Source organism: Orycteropus afer, unplaced genomic scaffold, assembly GCF_000298275.1.
Source record: "Orycteropus afer afer isolate SDZICR_OR568_19922 unplaced genomic scaffold, OryAfe1.0 scaffold00111, whole genome shotgun sequence".
NCBI lineage: Eukaryota > Metazoa > Chordata > Mammalia > Tubulidentata > Orycteropodidae > Orycteropus > Orycteropus afer.
This window is the reverse complement of record NW_006921698.1, coordinates 7250595-7270385: the sequence shown is the minus strand read 5'-3', so window position 1 is coordinate 7270385 and position 19791 is coordinate 7250595. Positions and strand designations below refer to the sequence as shown.

The window sequence follows — 19791 nt, the reverse complement described above, 5'->3', positions numbered from 1 at the left end:
GCAGCATATTGATGGGTTTTGTTTTCTTATCCAATCTGCAACTCTCTGTCTCTTGAGTGGTGCATTTAAACCATTAACATTCAGTGTAATTATTGACAGGTATGATTTGGTTGCTGTCATTTTGGTATGTGTTTTTTCATGGTGTCCCTGGTTTCTCTGTTCCATATTATTTTTTGTGCTGAGCTCATTGTGTTTATGAATCCTGTTATTATTTGCTGGGTATTTGTGCTTGTTCTCTTTTTTATCATAATATGAAGGTTTATCATTTTTCTTTGAGGTTACCCTATGATTTATACTTTTCTCCCTGAGTTTAGAACAGTCTATTCTGTCTTGCAACTCTCTTAACTTCCTCACCATTTAGAAGTTCTGTAACTGCACAGTCTTTTCCCTCTTTTTGTTTGTAGTTGTCCTCACTTGCCAATTGATGTCTCTGGTTCCCTGTTTACAATCTTGGAATCTCATTTTATTTTGGCTATGTCCATAGCTGTGGTTTCTGGGATGTGTCATCTTGTGTATTAATGGTCTGTTGATATTTGCTATTTTTGGTTTTCAGATCAAAGTACTCCCTTTATCGTCTCTTAAGGTTCGTATGGTTTTAACAAATTCCCTTAGCTTCTGCTTGTCTGGAAATCTCCTAATTTCACCATCATATTTGAGGGACAGTTTTGCCGGGTATATAATTCTCGGTTGAAAATTTTTCTCTTTCAGGGTTTTATATATACCATCCCATTGTCTTCTCACTTGCATGATCTGTGCTGAGAAATCAGTGCTTATTCTTACTGGCTGACCTTTGTATGTAACTTTTTGTTTTTTCCATGCTGCTCTCAGGATTCTGTCTTTGTCCTTGGTTTTGGTGAGTTTGATGATGATAAGTCTCGGTGATTTTCTTTTGGGGTCTATCCTGTTTGGGGTTTGTTGGATTTCCTGAATGGGTATGTTCCCCTCTTTCGTCATATCAGGGAAGTTCTCCTCCAGCAAATCTTGGACAATTTTCTCAGTGGTTTTGTTTTTCTCTTCCTGTTCTGGAATTCCAACGACACGTAGATTATTTCTTTTGATAGTATCCCACGTGAACCTTAGGCTTTCTTCATTTTGTTTTGATTTTTTTCTGACTGATCCCTTTCCAAAGAAGTATTCAGATATTTGTCTTCAATCTCATTAATTCTGTCTTCCATTGCATTACTTCTACCCCTTTGCCTTTCCAATGTGTTTATCTATTTCTAACAATTTAGTGTTAATCTTCTGGATTTCTATCTGTAGATTTAGAATCATTTCTAAATTTTCATTTATTTTGTCATTTTGTTCTTGTATTTTATTCCAAAATTCTTCCAAGGTTTCTTCTGTGTTTTCTTTGGTCTGTCTCTGAATCCTTTGAAGATACCTAAACATAATTCTTTTGAATTCCTTATCAAAGAGCTCCAGTGCTGCTTCTTCCTCAGGGATGTGTTCTGGGTCTGTAACCTGTTCTCTTATTTGTACCCCTTTATCTTGCTTCATTGTGTGGACTGTGATGGTCTGTTGTCTCCGAGGCATCATGATATTGTATTAAGATCTCTGTTAATTGTTTGTGAAGAGCAGCCAAGGGTGATTCAGGCTCTTCTTGATGTTTTTTTTATTGTTGGCCCGCTGGTGGAGGAGGTGGTGCTGGCTCTTGCTCAGTAAGTGAAATTGCAGAAGGTGTGAGTTACTTGTATCTTATGGGGACTGTTGTTGTCTCCCATTCAGTTAGGCAAAAATTACAATTGAATAACCATTGAAAAAACTAAAAGCACATAGACAAAAAATACACACTGAAATCACACAGGAACAATAACCTCCCCAAAAAAGAAAAAGTGCAGAAAAGAAAAAGAAAACAGGTAAATATGCAATATCTGGGGTTAGGTCACTAAAAGAAAAAAGGTAGAGAAGGAGAATAATGAAGAAAGAAAACAAACTAGCAAACAGAAAAGAGGAAAAAAAAGAAAAAAACCAGCAAAAACAAAACAAAACCAAAAAACCCAACAAGTAACGGGGTTAATCACTAGAGAAGAAAAGTAAAAAAAAAAAAAAAGAAGAAGAAGAAGAAGGTGTAAACTAAGACCTTTTCTGTCCTGTAGTGCTGGTTCGGAGCGTTCTTGGCATTACTGGAAAGCAGAACCTCTTCTTAAGCCCTTGGAATCTGGTAGAGCGTTGTCTCTTTATGTTGTCTCTAGTTGCTGGTTACGTGTTGATTTGTTTTGTCTTGGTTTTACCGTTTAATATTTTGAAAAGCTGAAGCTGGTGTGTTTTATCTTAATATTGATTCAGGTGTGTTGGGTCGTTCTGCTGTTTCCTTTGTGATGGTGGAATCACTCTGTGTAGTGTGGCTATGTGTTCTGTTTTTCGTACAGAGGGTTTAGAGTTGGAAGCATGAGGTTTTATGGCAAATGGCTGAATATGGTTTCTTCTATTGAATGAGTGAAGTTATTGCAGGAGAAGGTGGGAGCAGAAGAAGGAAAGCTTAGGGTTGCTAGGGTCAGTTTCTAGGGCTTTGAGCTGGGTATTATTGATGAGGTATTTATTTGCAAGACTGCGGCTTGACCTCAGGAAAAAATTGCTCTTGTTAGAGGGTCACAAATTTCTGCTAATTTCAGGCACACTCAAAGGCCCCGCCTCCGCGGCCCCACAGTGCCAAAGTGCGGCTCCAAGGCAAAATTCGGGGACCAGGCTCAGCTGCAGTTTCTTTGTTCTCTGTGCCCCTTCTGCCCACGGTGTTGACTCAATCCAGCCAGACCGCCAGTGGTCAGCTCTGGAGTTTGTCTGTGATACTGCCCACCCGCAGCACCAAAGTTGCGTGTAATTTCAGGTGTGTTGGACTCGGGGAAGTACCTGAGCAGGCTCTTACTTATGACATATTTATTTGTAAGACCGCAGCTCTATCTCAGGAAAGATTCGTATTATTAGAGGGTCGCAAATTTCTGCCAATTTCATGCACACTCAAAGCCCCCGCCTCTGCAGCCCCACAGTGCCAAAGCACGGCTCCAGGGCAAAATTTGAGTAAGCGCACTCAGCTGTGGCTTTTCTGCTCTCCGTGCCCTGTCTGCCTGCAGTGGTAACGCAATCCCACCTGACCGACCAGCAGTGGTTGGCTCTGGAGTTTGTCTGCGATACCACCCACCTGCAGCACCAAAGATGCGCGCAATTTCAGGTGTGTTGGACTTGGGGGAGTGCCTGAGCAGGTTCTTACTTAGGACGTATTTACTTGCAAGACCACGGCTCAATCTCAGGAAAGATTCGTATTATTAGAGGGTCACAAATTTCTGCCAATTTTATGCACGCTCAAAACCCCCGCCTCCGCAGCCCCACAGTGCCAAAGCATGGCTCCAGGGCAAAACTCAAGTGAGCGCGCTCAGCTGCGGTTTTTCTGCTCTCCATGACCTTCTGCCCGTGGCAGTAACGCAATCCCGCCTGACTGGCAATGGTTGGCTCCGGAGTTTGTCTGCAGTACCGCCCACCTGGGATGCCAAAAATGTGAGCAATTTTAGCTGTGGTGGATTCGAGAGAGTAACTGCCAGTGATCTGTGGTCCCAATAACTGTGGCAAAAAAAAGCCTGACTCAAACCCGCTCTGTAATCTGCTGGGTGGGGAGGGAGTTAGCCTTTCTGGTGCACCAGTGAGATCTCCTTCTGTGTGGCAGCAATGGTGTCCGTGACCCGCTGCCCCTTCACCTCCCAAATTACCGACAAAATCAGCCGCTGGAGACAGGTCTTTGCCGCTGCCCGCTGGAATATTGTATTGATCGCTGGTAAGCTGCTATAATTGATCTCCTTCTTGGCTTGGGGATCTCAGGCTGCCACCTCTGGCTGGCAGACAGTGACTGCTCCAGAAAGGTTTCCAATGGGCTCTCATAGGTGCCCGTTCGTCTTCCGGCAGTAGCTCTTTCCTAAAAAAAAAAAAAAATCTCCCTATACCTTTCCTCCAATTCTGCTCTTCCGTGTTTGGTGCAGTCTGGATCAGTAAGTTGTTCAGAGTGCCAAAAGTCTCAATTCAAACTGTTGTACCTAGTTCTTAAAGTTCTTAGATGCCAGAGGGAGAAAACGCGGTGCTCACTGGCGAGACTCCATTTTGAATCTCCTAGTTTTTATTTGATTTTTGCTTTAAGACTATCAGGCTTTTGCCAAGAAAGGATAATTTTTTTTTTTTTTTAATTTTTATTGTGATTTGGGTAAAATCTCACAGAGCAATTCATTTTCCATATAGCAGATCATACACATTTTGTTTCATGACATTGACTGCAGTCCTCACAAAGTAATAGCTTTCTTCCCACTTCCTCCCTGTAGTTTACCTCTTCCCTGTGTCCATCTTTCCTATGCATTCCTGCCCCCTGAGCTATCTTCCTATGCAACATGCTGCCCTTCTGTTCTTCCATGATTGATCATTCTAAGGAGTGTATCTACCTGGTGTAAATGTTCACCCTGTATGACTGTCTGTTGTTTGGCCGGAAGCTATGGGAGTGAGTGCAGTTCCAGGCTTGAAGGCTAACTAGGAACAGTGGTCTTGGAGGTTTCACCAGGTTCTATCAGACCAGTAAGAATGGTCTTTTTTATGATTTTGAGTTTTGTTGCACATTGTTCTCCCACTCTATCCAGAATCTCCTGCACTGATCCCTTCAAGAAAAGATAATGTATGTTATCCATCAAAATAAACAAAAACATTCAGCACAAATAAAATCTATTGAACAGACCTACAGTGATTCTTAATTGTATTGTCTTGATGTTTTCACAATTCTGCCCTAGGGTCTAATGGCTATTGATTGCCCATATACTGGCATTGTGGACTATCGGCAGGTGGCTTTGTCATTTGCCCAGGATTTCCTAGATGCTGGTGGCTCTGTTTTGACAAATTTTGAAGTAAAAGATATTGAAATGGCTAAAGAAAGTCCTTCAAGAAGTCAAGATGGTAAGCCATTCTTTTTATCTTTTCTGTTAAATAATTTTATTAACCTTTTAGAAGGGTTGGCAGTGTGGGTTTGAAGTTACGGCAGGCCCATCACTGTAGGCCATTCATAGTGTCTATGCCAGAGCAAACTGTAGCCCCAAACCTTTGCCTGGCTTCCTTGCCCATAGACGGTGGGCACTGAAGCAGGTTACACAGCGGGGGGAAACAAAACATAAAATGCAACCTTGAGTAGCACGGTGGGGCCACAAGGAGCTGGGCTAGAGTAGAGCATAAAGCTGAAGGGAGGTACAGGAAGGGGTGAGGGTGAGATTGGCCATGGAAGAACCAGGACTCCTGGAGGGTCTTGTGCTGTTAAAACTGGGTACTGGTTGAACACTTCTGACATGCTAAAACCTGAAACACCAAGGCTTTTTATAGGAAATTAGCCCCCAAATATTTCTCTACCCTGCAGGTTAGAGTCAGAGTCCCTTGTGATGCTTGTTAAGAATGCAAATTTTAGCATCAGACTTACTGAAACAATCTGGAAATAGAGTCTAGGAATAATAAGGCCTTCCTGATTCTTGTTGTTGTTGTTAGGTGCCATGGAGTCGGTTCCAACTCATAGCAACCCTGTGTACAACAGAATGAAACCCTGCCCGGTCCTGTGCCATCCTCACAATCCTTGCTATGATTGAGCCCATTGCTGCAGCCAGTGTCTCAACCCATATCCTTAAAGGTCTTTCTTTTTTTCCCACTGACCATCTACTTTACCAAACATGTAATCCTCCTCCTCCAGGGACTGGTCCCTCCTGATGCAACCTAGACACACCCGACTTTCAGAATGACAGCCTAAGGTTATAAAATGACTCAGCCTTTCTGAACACTACCTTCCCCCACACCCCCTCTTTTAGTCTGTGCTTAAGAGTTTGTTTTATTTTGCTTTGAGGGCATTAACTTTTTTTTGTAAAATCAGTAAATGATTTCTGATCCTTCTGTTTACTATTTGGAAATTTGAAGGAGAAAAAAAGTAGTATTTGGTTCAGTCTTCCTGCACAAGTTTTTTTTTTTTTTTTTAATTTTATTTTAATTTGGGTGAAGATTTACAGAGTAAATTCACTTTTCATACAGCAGTTCACATATACTTTGTCTCATGTCATTGACCAAAATTTACAATGCAACAGCTCCCCTCCCACTTCCTCCCCATAGTTACCTCTTCCCAGTGTCCATCCCTCCATACTCTTCTGTGCCCTGAGCTGTGTCCCTGTGCATAAGCAGCCCTTCCTTCTCCCATGATTGTTCTCTCCAGGGTGTGTGTCTACTTGAGGTAAATGTTTAACTCACTTGCCTGTTCTTTGTTTGGCTGGAAACCACAGTTGTGGGTTCAATCCCAGACCTGAAGGGCAGCTAGGGGCCATAGTCTCAGTGGTTTCACCAGGCTCTTTTGGACCAGCAAACCTGGTCCCCACCTTCTTTTTTTTTTGCCTCCAAATGATTTTGAGTTTTGTTCCACATTGTTCTCCCTCTCTATGCAGGATCTCGTACATCCCTTCCAAGTGGATGACAGTGGTAGCTGGGCACCATCTAGTTCTTCTGGTCTCATAGTTGTATAGGTTGCAGATCAGATGGTGTACCAGTCGCTAGGACTGATTGTTTCCATTCATTTGGTTTTCTTCTTTCTTCTTGACGAGGAGGCACCCATTGTTGCATCTAGATGGCAGCTTGCTAGCTTTTAAGATCCCAGTCGCTACTCGCCAAAGTAGGAGGTGGAACAATGTTTTGTATAGTGTTATGCCAATTGAGCTTGATGTCCCCTGCGACTATGGTCCCAAGTCTGCAGGATCAACTACTCGGTCCCTCTGGGTAGCTGGCTGTGACCAAGCAATGACCATAACCTTGCCCCTTGTCAGCTCTACTATACACCTGGGAATTCTGATCACTCACATAAACTTATAGGACCATTGTCTGCCAACCCTATATATATATGATCTTGGATACACTCCCCATTTAGACATACCTAATTGTTTAGCCTGTCCACCTATCTATCCATCCATATACCCGTTTGCCTACACCGACAACTCAGTACTGTATATGCAAAAGGGTTCATATTTGTTATCTGTACTTCCCATGTACCTCTCTATGTCTTTCTCATCCTCAATGGTGCCATATTGATCACTCCCATTTGGTACATCTGCACAAGTTTTTAAAATCTGGACTATTTGAATCATTTTCCCAGTGTCTTTCAAAATTCTAAGATGATGAGCAAAATTGTTAGTTAAATAATTTAAATTTTTATAGGTAGTATATAAATCAAATTTATTACATGGCCATATAATATTACTTACTTGGTAAACATAAGATTTTGAGATTCCATGTGTTTTAAGTAGGAACTAATTTTATACATAGTTTATTATTGAGAGCTTTTGTGTTGTGATAACTCTTCTCTATACGACCTAGAATCTGTAGGATTAAAACTAATATTTAAACAATAAAGTTTCTCCTACCACAGCATTAGTCATTGAAAAGAACTGATTTATAATGGTTCATTTTACAGCATGGTTTTCAGGATTATATTTCAGAAAAATGCTGGGGTTCCCTATGTTGGTGTTAAGGTGGGGAGATGGTTTTATAAACATGGATCAGATTAATTAAAATGAGCTAGAAAGCATGCCAGAATTTTATAAATTATCACATGTGAACTAGTTTAATCGTGTTACTTGGTAAGAAGCTTCAATATGAAAAGTAGGGTGCAGTCATTGTTATGACCAAAAAAAATCATTTAAATTTATTACAGTATAATATTTCAAATACTATAGATATTCTTTTGCTAAAAATAAATCTTTCACTGATTTTTTTTTCAGGGATGAAATATCCAATTGTTATTAGGAATGAAAAGGTAAAAATTCCTAAGCAAAATTTTGTTGTCTGCTTTTATCCTTTTCCCTTTCTTACAAAGTTAAATTAACTGACAGTGCAGATTGTAAGTCACTGAATGAAATTTATCTAACATGAAAGTTACTCCGAAAGAAACTCTTCAGGAACAGTATAACAGCTTTCGTTCTAATAACACTTCTAACTTGGGAACATCTTCATAAGTGACTTGCCTGACAAAGCATATGGAATGTTTAATTTTAAGGCAAAACTGGTAGATACTTTAATGATCTGTCTATTGAACCACATTAACTTATTAACTCTTTACTCATTAGAAGACTTCTGGTGGGGGAGCTTCAGAGGAGATGGACTGCTTTCCTACATCTCCACATGATCTGAAATAAGAACCATTATAACTGGCATAGAAGCATTGCATTCACTGTATGTTCACTGCATTGTCAGGGGTTAGTCAGGGAAGCAGAGTCATTAATGGATGTTACGGGCTTTATTTTAGGAATTAGACCTTACACAATTGTGAAAGGATCTGAGGAGGTCCAGAATGGTCTTCTATTCTGGTCCAAAATGGGAGTTAGCAGATCAGAGGAGTCCCCAACTAATCTGAGAAGGCAAGTGTGTCCAGCTGCCAAAGTGGAATTGCAGAGGGGAAGCTCATGGGGAGATTTGTGTAGCTGCCAAAGTAGAATTGCAGAGGGGAAGCTCATGGGGAGATTTGTGTAGCTGCCAAAGTGGAATTGCAGAGGGGAAGCTCATGGGGAGATTTGTGTGTGGCATTTGCCCCTGTATCTGTACCTACGTAGGGGATCTGGGCTTCTCTTGGTGACTAGGATCAGTAGTTGGGACACAGATATGGAACTGGAACTTCCCAGGCAGCAGGTATCTATCTGTCACCACATCGGAATAGGATGACCTTCAGAGAATAGTGGCTGCTGCTTTACTTCTGTTACCAAGTGGTATGTACTTTCTCTTTTATTCAACTTCAATTTGGAACCAAATAGTGAAGGGGATTCTGTCAAACACTGTTCCTAGCTTAACCAAGTTGACACAGTATAAACCCCCACCATCTACCCCTTCTTAACTTGACATCAAATACACATCCCTTATAATGGTATTTAACTTCTAAATAAAGACAGTAACAAATTATGTTTCCACCTAACAAGGTATAACTCACTATCCCTCATACAACCAAAGACATACCAACCTCTCAAAAAAACAGACAAAGCTCACTTTATCCATCTTTGGGTGATGTTTGTTCATTTCTAGCTGAGTCATACTCACCCTTTGAGTTCCTATAACTTAAATACAGAGATACAAGATTAGTCAAACATCTTATATTCGATCAGTGGTTCTCAACTGCAGACAATTTGCCCCACGGGAACATTTGGTAATACCTGAAGACATTTTTGGTTGTCACCACTGGGGAGGAGAAGGCACTGCTATTGGCATCTAGTGGGTAGAAACCAAAGAATCTGGTAAACTTTCTATAATGCACACACAGGCCCCCACAACAAGGAATTGTCTGATTCCCAATATCAGCATTTGCAAGGTTGAGAAATGCAGTATTAGATAGTATGAGAATGCTTTGGGGGGTGGGGGAAGAAAGAATTGGAAATAAATAAAATGTGGTACATACATACAACAGAATATTATTCAGTCATAAAGAAAAAGAAGTCCTGATACTTGCTGCAACATGGATGAATCTCTAAAATACAAAAGGACAAATATTGTATGATCCTACTTAGATGAAGTATCTAGAATAGACAAGTAAATAGACATGTTGAGTGAAAGTCAGTCACAAAAGGACAATATCGTATAACTCCACTTAAATGAAATATCCAATAAACAGTTTATTAGTGGTTACCAGGGGTAGACAGGAGGGAAGGGAAAAGGGGGACTCATTGTTTAGGTGACATTGAGCTTTTGTTAAAAGTGATGGAAAATTTTGGAAATGGATAATGGTGATGACTGAACAAGATGATAAACATAATTAATGTCCCTAAATTGTGCATTAATTATAAGAATATTGAGATGGCAAACATTTTATTACATATGTATCTACTATAATATAAAAGAAAAAATTGGTTAATTTATAAACAAATATGTTTATTTCAAAGTAAGTAAGAAATATAACTGCTGCATTCCTCATTTTTGTAATTGGTCATGTGGTTGTAGATGATACTTAAAATTTCCTTTTTCTACTACCCATTTCATATTCCCTTTGCCCTTGGCAAGCATCTTAGCTGATCATGGTTTCCAGCCTGGTGAGTTAACTCAAACTTTCATTCCTGAGTTGTTTGGGCTGCTAGCAGCCCTATTTCAGGTGGTTGTAAGCTTCCATTAACTTTTATAATAATACACAGGAGTACTGAGAAGTACTTCAGGGAAACTGCATTCCAGATGTACTCCTCTTTATCTTACCCAACCCCTCTGGGTAGTATCAACCCCATTTCTCCTTGAGAGTCAGGATCAATTATCCCATTCAGTATAGTAATCCCCTCTGCCTATTGATTCATTGGCGTGAGGAATGCAAATTGGCCAGGTGGCATTCTCAATTTCCAATTTAATGGAACCATTGCTTGTTCTCTAATTGAAGCAATTATTCCTTAGGAACTAAGATGTCTAGATCATCAGAGGCCAAAGTTCTGGGGATGGGAAGCAAAAAAAAGTCACTAGTAGATCACTGAGGTAATGGTAAGGGGTTACTTCCGTTTCTAACTCCTGATTCCCAGACCTGTGAACCCTGACTGTGGGAGAAACAGCACCATACAGAATGTCAGAATGTTGCACAGAATCATTTGTAAACCAGACCTGTATATTTTTACCCTTGGTCAGCGGGTTATAGAGAACTACCCATGGGATAATAGGGGCAGTTGAGAGGGAGGAGACAGTTTAGCAGGAGTAGGGGCCATGAGAATTGGAGCTACTTGCCTCTGTAACTTACTTGTGCCTGTAGGGCCTGAATAGCCCTGATCTTATATATTCTACTTCCTCTCAGTGGTGGAGTGCTGCTGTACACACCCAAAATTGTGACTTGATGGGTCTGACAACACACCCAGTTAACAATGGCTCATTTCACATGGTAGGTAACTTGGTGGTCTATGGTCAGGTGAAGTTCAGTTATAGCAAAAGCTCTTTCTCAAAAGAACAGTTATCTGCAGAGGAAGACATAACTTTTCTCCAAAATCCTAAAGTTCTGTGCTGTGGTTCACCTACAGGGGCCTGCCAGAGGCTCTGTAAGATACCCATGTCTGCCACAGAAACTTCAGTTATCATCAGATCTGCTGGCTCCTGTGGCCCAAGTAATAAGATAACCACTGTCTCCATTTAAAGAAAGATGAAAAGTGTTTCTGCTCAGGCCCTCATTTAAGGGACATTTTGACTAGAGTATGATGTCATGTCATGCCGTATGGCATATGCAGAGTCTTAGGGGATACCACTGGAGATATATATGTATGTATGTGTGTGTGTGTATATATATATATTTCTTTTCTTTTCTTTCACCCAAAGTTGCTATGTTGTTGTTGTTGTTGTTTTGTGCCATCGAGTAGGACCCGACTCATAGCAACCCCTCCTTGGGTTTCCGAGGCAGTATCACTACAGAAGTAGATTGCCCCCTCTTCCTTCCTAGGAGTGGCTGGTGGGTTTGAACTGCCAGCCTTCTGGTTAGTAGTCAAGTGCCTTAGGCATTATGCTACCAGAGCTCCTCCAAAGTTGCTATAGCTGCTTTTTATTTTAACATCCTTTAGTATAGTTTTTGGGCTCAGAATCAAATGTTGTTGTTGGTGTGTGCCATCGAGTCGGACCCGACTCTTAGTGACCCTTCCTTGGGTTTCCGAGGCAGTATCACTACGGGAGTAGATTGTCCCATCTTCCTTCCAAGGAGTGGCTGGTGGGTTTGAACCGCCAGCCTTCTGGTTAGCAGTCAAGTGCCTTAGCCACTATGCTACCAGAGCTTCCCAGAATCAAATACTTGGGTACATTCATAAGGAAACATCTATGCTTTTACAAGAGTTTAAAAGAAAAGGAATTTTTAAAATAACTTTCATGGGGAGGACTTACAGACTAAAGACTTAAAAGATTGGATATGGGGAGAAAGGTGTGTTTCACTTAGAAGTAGCAGGAGAGATGTATAGTTTATTTTTTAAAAGAAATTTATGTTTAAACACCTGTGTATTCAGTATTTACCTAAATTTCGTTTTTGGAAGTAAAATTAATATGTTACTTAATTTTACTTATTATTCAATGGAAAAAGTAAAATGATCTCAGAGATCTAATATAGTTTTTATTCTTTGGAATTATTGCTTGAGTTTTTTAAAGAAAACTATTATATTATTGCAAGCTGGTACCATTCTACAATTTCATTGTTATGTTTACATTATTCATCATAAGGTTTATCTACATTTTATGTTCCAGGAACAAAAGAATTGCTGACTTTTAAAGTAGCAACTAGTAGATTTATATCACACACAAAAAATTTCTTGTACTTCTGGTATATAACTGTAGATGGACAGGAAAGATAAGGACCTGTTTCAAAGAAGGCATTGTTTTGTTGCTGACAAAACACTTTTTTTTTTTTTTTTAATTTTTTTTTTTTTTTAATTAGGATTTGGGTGAAGATTTACAGAGTAAATTCACTTTTCATACAGCAGTTCACATATACTTTGTCTCATGTCATTGACCAAAATTTACAATGCAGCAGCTCCCCTCCCACTTCCTCCCCATAGTTATCTCCTCCCAGTGTCCATCCCTTCATACTCTTCGAGAGGCCCATTGTCTGCCAACCCTGTATATGATCTTGGATACACTCTCCATTTAGACATACATAATTGTTTAGCTTGTTCACCCATCTATCCGTCCCTATACCCATGTTTGCTTTCATTGACAACTCAATATTGTATTTACAAAGGGGTTCATATTTGTTGTTTGTACTGCCCATGTAACACTCTCTGTCTTTCTCATCCTCAATGCTGCCATATTGGTCACTCACATTTGGTACATTGCCCTTCTCTTCACCCAAATCAATATTTATCTCTATCTATCTAACAGCATTCCCTCCCCTTCCCTCCCACCCCTGGTAACCAACAAAGAAAATGTCCTCCAATATATAAACCTTTCCTTAACTTTCACAATAACGGACTAATACAATATTTGTCCTTTTGTGACTGACTTATTTCGCTCAGCATAATGTCCTCCAAGTTCATCCACATTATGCGGTGTTTTGCAGATTCTACATTATTCTTTAGCGTTGCATAGTATTCCATTGTGTGAATGTACCAAAGTTTGGTTATCCATTCCTCAGTTGTTGGACATCTAGGTTGTTTCCAAGTTTTGGCTATTGTAAATAGTGCTGCGATGAACATCGGCGTGCATTTATCTGTTCTTGTTATGGCTCTCACTTCTTTAGGGTATATACCTAGTAATGGGATGGCTGGGTCAAATGGTATTTGTATCTCCAACTTTTGAAGGAATCGCCATACTGCTTTCCACAATGGTTGTACCATTTTACAGTCCCACCAACAGTGTATGAGAGTCCCAATCTCTCCACAACCTCGCCAGCATTTGTTATTTTCTGTCTTGTTTAACTTTGCTACTAGTGCTGAAGCAAGATGGTATCTCATTGTTGTTTTGATTTGCATCTCTCTAATAGCTAATGATCGTGAGCATTTCTTCATATGTTTGTTGGCCGCTTGAATATCCTCCTTGGTGAAGTGTCTATTCATGTCTTCTGCCCATTTTTTAATTGGATTGTTTGTCTTTTTGTTATTGAGGTGTTGCAGTGTTCTATAAATTCTAGAGATAAGTCCCTTGTCAGATATGTTATTACCAAATATTTTTTCCCAATCTGTAGGTTCTCTTTTGACTCTTTTTGACAAAACACTTTTGACTTGAAGGGCTTAGAACTGCCATGGTGTAGTAACTAATTTGAATTCCTGTGGGGAAGTTTCATATGATTTTGTTAAAAGTGTGACTTGTGTAACTTGAAAAGAGGCTTAACTTCTTAGCAATGGCATAAATAAGATACAAACAGATAAAAATACAGTCCATCAATATTGAGACTCTGAGGCTTCAGAAACAGTAGCTGTGAAGGAAATCTAGGAGCAGGAAGTTACAGGAGCAAGGAGTTGTTGGTTGTTTACTCTATAAGAAATAAAGAGATGGGAACCAGAGGGTGGTGGTGAGTGGAGATTAAATGAAGTCATTTAGGAAATGTGGCAAAATGGCTAAACCTGGCAGGGTGAAGCTAAATTTATGCAGATTATAATCCTGAAATTGGTAGGAAATCACAACAACCTACGATTAGCAGTCTCCTAGTCATTAAAGCAGGAGCTCTGGTAGCATAGTGCCTAAGGCATTTGACTGCTAACCAGAAAGCTGGCAATTCAAGCCCACGAGCTGCTCTTCTGAAGGAAATTGGGCAATCTACTTCTGTAGTGATACTGCCTCGGAAACCCAAGGAGGGGTCGCTGTGAGTCTCAATCGACCTAACGGTGGTGAGTTTGATTTTTTTTGGTAGTGAAAATAAAAAACAGAACTCACTGCCGTGGAGTTGGATCCAACTCATAGCAACCCCTCCTTGGGTTTCCGAGGAGGTATTACTACGGAAGTAGATTGCCCCATCTTCCTTCGGAGGAAGTGGTTGGTGGGTTTGAACCGCCAGCCTTCTGGTAAGCAGTCAGATGCCTTAGGCACTATGCCACCAGAGCTCCTAGTGAAAATAAACACACGTAAATATTTGCTAACACAAAAAACTTTCACATTTACAGTTCAAGTACATTGATTCCTATGACTCTTGTTTTGTAAGATCGCCAGGCCTTTCTTCTGTGGCACCTGTGGGTGGACTTGAACCTCCAACCTGTGGGCTGACACCAAAACATGTTAACTATTCGTACCATCCAGGGACTCTAAGAAAAATAGGGTTTTGTGTGTGTGGCGTGTGCGTAGCTGTTTGAGTATCCATATTAGGTCAATGATATATCAGTAATTCTATATCTAATTCAGTTTAAAGTATGAAATTAAAGGTGACATCTTGATGTCATTAACCCAAGTTTCTGGCTGCTACCTAAACGCTAATGAACTTATTTTGTTAATATTTGTATTTAATTTCTTTTTAAATGAAAAAATGGTATTTCTGTACTTTTCTCTCATCTGTTTTTCTTCTCTCTTTATAAAAATCACCATTCTTTTATTTCATGCTAGGGAGAGGAGGTTCGGTGTCAGTATGTCGTGACATGTGCAGGACTTTACTCAGACCGTATTTCAGAGATGAGTGGCTGCAATCCTGATCCTCGAATTGTACCCTTCCGGGGAGATTATCTGCTCTTAAAGCCAGAAAAATGCTATCTTGTAAAAGGAAATATCTACCCGGTAGGTAATTATGCTTCTGCCTTCTCACTTTTCTCAAATTGGTTGTGGGCAAAAAACAAAAACCCAAATCCACTGCCATCGAGTTGATTGAATGATAGTGACCTTTTTAGGACAGAGTAGAAGTGCCCCATGGAGTTTCCAAGGCTGCAAATCTTTGTCCCACAGAGTGACTGGTAGTTTCTAATGTCAGCCTTTTGGTTAGCAGCCAAATGCTGTAACCACTATGGCACTGGAGCTCCTGGTTGTGAGCATTGAGGGAATAAAAACAAAAACTTTTATCTGGGTCAGAAGTAAGGTAGATTTGGACAGGGTGTTTGTGCATACATTTCATCTCATGATTCACAGACTCTACTGATCTTATGGTCATTCAGTTGTAATTAATTGCCCATAAGTACATGTCTTCTTCAGAAAGTCTCAGTGCACCAAGGCAAGTAAGTGTTGTCAAGTAGGAACTCGATTCTTCCTCCTCTTTGGTGGAGGGAGAATTCCTAGGTGAACTTTCCCTTATGGCAGTCCCAGAGACCCAGCCCTCTTTCTCAGTTCACATTCTGCAGGTATAGAAAAGGGGATGCAACTACTGTGTAGTTCTAAAAGGTAGAAGACAGAGCTGTTAAAATGTGGAATTCATCCCTTCTGTCTACGCAACAATGCAACACACTGCCATCTAGTCAGATCTGACTCATAGCGATTCCTCCTTGGGTTTCTGAGGCGGTATCACTATGGAAGTAGATTGCCCGACCTTCCTTCCAAGGAGCGGCTGGTGGATTTGAACTGCCAGCCTTCTGGTTAGCAGTCAAATGCCTTAGACACTACGCTACCAGAGCTCCTTCCTTCTGTCTAGAATCCTCTAAAATAGGTTGAATTAGATGAAATTGCCAAAATTCAGCTTTTGAAATTTTTCACTTTGCGAAATTGTCAAATTCACCCTAACTCATTCTTACATTACAAACACCTGTGCTGTGTGTGTGTGTGTCTTTGTCCTTGCAGCTCTGATTTTACTTACTGCATCTCTAGTTGTGGGAGAGAATAACATACAGTTGGACAGTTAATCTTTTTTTTTCCCTTTACCCAGAAAGGTGAGGAGATAGGACGGTGTATGTTGGCATCAATAGCATCGGTGTTTCCTGTGCGGCATTTCTAAGCAGAAGCATGTTAATAGAACATCTGAGTACAATCATAAATAATGCAGATTAAATGCATTAAAGAAGAAAGTGCTTTGTATTGCCGATTGAATGCGTGCATCAGTGTATGAAATGGGGCTTATCGTTCCTTGCTGTGTTAAATCCATAGGTCCCAGATAGCCGGTTTCCTTTCCTAGGAGTTCACTTCACACCAAGAATGGATGGCAATATTTGGCTAGGGCCCAATGCAGTTCTTGCCTTTAAACGTGAGGGTTACAAACCTTTTGACTTCAATGCCAGAGATGTTATGGATATAATTATCAATAGGTAACAACTTTATTTACTTACATGTGTATGTTTTTAATGTGGGAAATTTTGTTTTCTTGATAGTGTACTTACTGGATAAATCCTCATATTTGTGATTAGTATAAAGTTTTTCATTAATAAAAATTAAGAGCTGTATAAAATAAGTATAATGTTTTAACTACTTAAAGAAAATTCTGAGGCAGGATGATGACGTGGTTAAAAAGAATATGACCAGGAACCCATCACACATTTGACAGACTATATTGCTAACCGTCTAGTTGGAAAAAAAAAAAAAAAAAAAATCATTACTTACTTTGATGACATCATTTCCAGTCAGTCAGCATTATTTTGTTAGTCACTGGTTAAATTGCTGATAACCAAAGTTGTTTTCTTTTGTGGAAAACTAACAATACTTTTGTATTGACCCAGGATGCAGGTTCTTTATTGTTGTAAGAACTCACTTCATGAGATGTTTAATTTGGTCATTCTGGCATGTTTTTCTCCTGAGGGTTTCACATAAAAATCACTGGAAAGCTCTTTAAACCATGCTTGGGTTTCACCCTCCAGAGATTCTGAAACAGAAGATCTAGGAAGGGGCTTCCCAGCATGTATGCTTGTAGAAATACGTACATACATACTCATGGTGATCCCATGTGTGTCAGAATAGAACTGTGCTCTGTAGGGTTTCCAGTGGCTATTTTTCAGAAATGGATCACCAGGCCATTCTTTTGAGGTGCTCTGGGTGGACTGAACCTTGAACGGTTTGGTAAGCAGCCGAGCCCATTAACTATTTGCACCACACAGAAACTTCACATACCTACATACACATCCAAAAATGGGCTCAAATAGGCTTTCAGATTCTCTCTTGAGACTTGTTGTTGTTGTTATGTGCCATCGAGTCGGCCCCGACTCATAGACTTACTGCTACAGTATTTTATCCCTGGCACTTGACTGCTAACCAGAAGGCTGGCTGTTCAAACCCACCAGCCACTCCTCGGAAGGAAGGTTGGGCAATCCTACTTCCATAGTGATACTGCCTCGGAAATCCAAGGAGGGGTCGCTATGAGTCAGGGCTGACTCGATGGCACATAACAACAACAATAACAACAGCTAAAGAAAAAGAAGGTAGGTATCCTCACTTGTTTAATACTCTGTCTTAAAGGTCTGTTAATGCCTCCAGGTATTTTGAAAACACTTAACATTTGTATTAGAAAGATTTAATGTTGGCAAGTTTAAATAATCCCAGTCTGAAACTAGCACTCCATGGGAATAGTTTCAGATTTCAGTTTGGAAGGCATTGTTTGCCCCTTGATTAGCCTTGTTTACCTTCTCTGATTGGCCAGAAGTTAATTCTTTTTATATTAGTTTTTCTTGCTTAGATTTCTGTGATGCTCCACCCCCCAAGAAACATAATAATAATAATAATAATAATAATAATAATAATAATAATAATAAATTAATAGTTGTGGAACTGTCTTACAATACAAAAAATTATTTTCTTCTCATAGAGATTTTTCCTTTGTTTTCAGTGGTTTGGTTAAACTGGTGTTCGAGAATTTCTCCTATGGAGTTAAAGAAATGTATAAGGCCTGTTTTCTCAGTGCAACAGTGAAGCACCTCCAGAAGTTCATCCCTGAAATTACTGTCAGTGATATACTTAGGTAAGAAAAAGTGATAAGGATTGTAGATATGGTTCTGACCTAGGTGAATGTGAAAGGTGGGTCTGATTTGGTGATTAGGAAACACACTTGCAGAGTCAATCAGTGTGTTTACAGAATATTTGCTCCTTTCTTTTCCCCATTGAATTGTTGAGCTTCCTTTAAGGGTCATATATTGCTGCCTCATGGCCCTTAGTGTTTAAACTAGGGAGCTCTGGTAGCATAGTGCCTAAGGCACTAAACTGCTAACTAGAAGGCTGGCGGTTCATACCCACCAGCCACTCTCGAAAGGAAGGTTGGGCAATTTACTTCCGTAGTGATACTGCCTCCGAAACCCAAGGAGGGGTTGCTATGAGTCTGGGCCGACTGGACGGCACACAACAACAACATTTATAATTAGAAGGAGCTCTCGTAGTGTAGTGCCTAAGGCATTTGACTGCTAACCAGAAGGCTGGCGGTTCAAACCCACCAGCCAATCCTCAAAAGGAAGGTTGGGCAATCTACTTCTGTAGTGATACGGCCTCGGAAACCCAAGGAGGGGTCGCTATGAGTCGAATCCGACTCAACAGCAATGCGCTTGGTTTTATTTATAATTAACTTACAGCGTTAAACTGAAATTTTCATTTGCAGTTGTATTGCAGTAATGTTAGGCATTTACCTTTCTGTCATGCTATCACTCATATCTTAGAGCAAAATGGCAGAATCTGGTTGAAATTGAAAGTAAAGAGTTTTTATTGAGAGGCAAGGCAATTTGCAAACTGGGAATCACAAAGACCAGAGGATTCTGAACCAAGTGACCCAAGGAAGAGATAGTTCATAGAATTTACATAAGAAAATACAAGGAACATCAATAAAAAAAAATTCAGTGGTTGGTTGACGTTTAGGTAATAATTACAAAGTTGGATGATGGGACATCTGATAGGTAGAAGATTGTATGTTTCTAAAGTTGTTTTTTTTTTTAACTTACAAAGTAATCATTAAATTGGGTATATCTGGCCTTGAAACAATCATGAGATCGTTCTCCCATGACTACAGAAAAGACATCTGTAGTTCTAAAGTTTATTTTGAGTAAGTATTTGTTCTGAGAATTGTTTTGGACCTGGCTTCTTAAGCAGCAAGCAAAAACAAAAAAAAACCCTTAAGGAACTGAAAATTGTTCTCTGAAATTGTTTACCAAGTAATTTTCTTAGGGTACAGTGGAAAGTTACAGGGATAACAGGCTATATTCCTGATACAGAGATTACTTTTGATTCAAAATGGAGTTTTAGCCTCAGTCCTTAGCATAGTTACCACCTCACATCAGGAGTTCTAAGTTAATTTGGAGTGTTTTTACTCACATTAAAAACATCTTGTCTGAAAATTTTTTCAGACAAATATTGTATGAGTCTGCAAAAACGGCAAGGAGGCCACATGTTCTGACCTCCTCTAATCTCATAAGAGGAAGACAGCAGTAACCCAAGGCCTATTACTGCAAGGCCAAACATGCTGCCTCCCTCCAGCCCTTTCACCAACCGTTCCTCCCAAAGCACCCACCACCTCTCTCCTGGGTTCGATAATTC

General features: G+C 40.0%; 1 protein-coding gene and 1 non-coding gene across 2 annotated transcripts in view; both read left to right on the top strand.

Moving 5' to 3' along the window:
• The window catches only part of L2HGDH (L-2-hydroxyglutarate dehydrogenase), a 72091-nt gene that overhangs the window by 35425 nt on the left and 16875 nt on the right, over positions 1-19791 (top strand). The window contains exons 5-9 of the mRNA XM_042781360.1: positions 4755-4917; positions 7755-7789; positions 14980-15147; positions 16438-16595; positions 18104-18235. Coding sequence (XP_042637294.1) covers positions 4755-4917; positions 7755-7789; positions 14980-15147; positions 16438-16595; positions 18104-18235 — 656 coding nt within the window. The remainder of the gene's footprint in view (positions 1-4754; positions 4918-7754; positions 7790-14979; positions 15148-16437; positions 16596-18103; positions 18236-19791) is intronic.
• LOC122150257 lies at positions 4980-5114 on the top strand. Its single transcript, XR_006163566.1, has one exon. It is a non-coding gene; the product is annotated as a small nucleolar RNA SNORA42/SNORA80 family (small nucleolar RNA).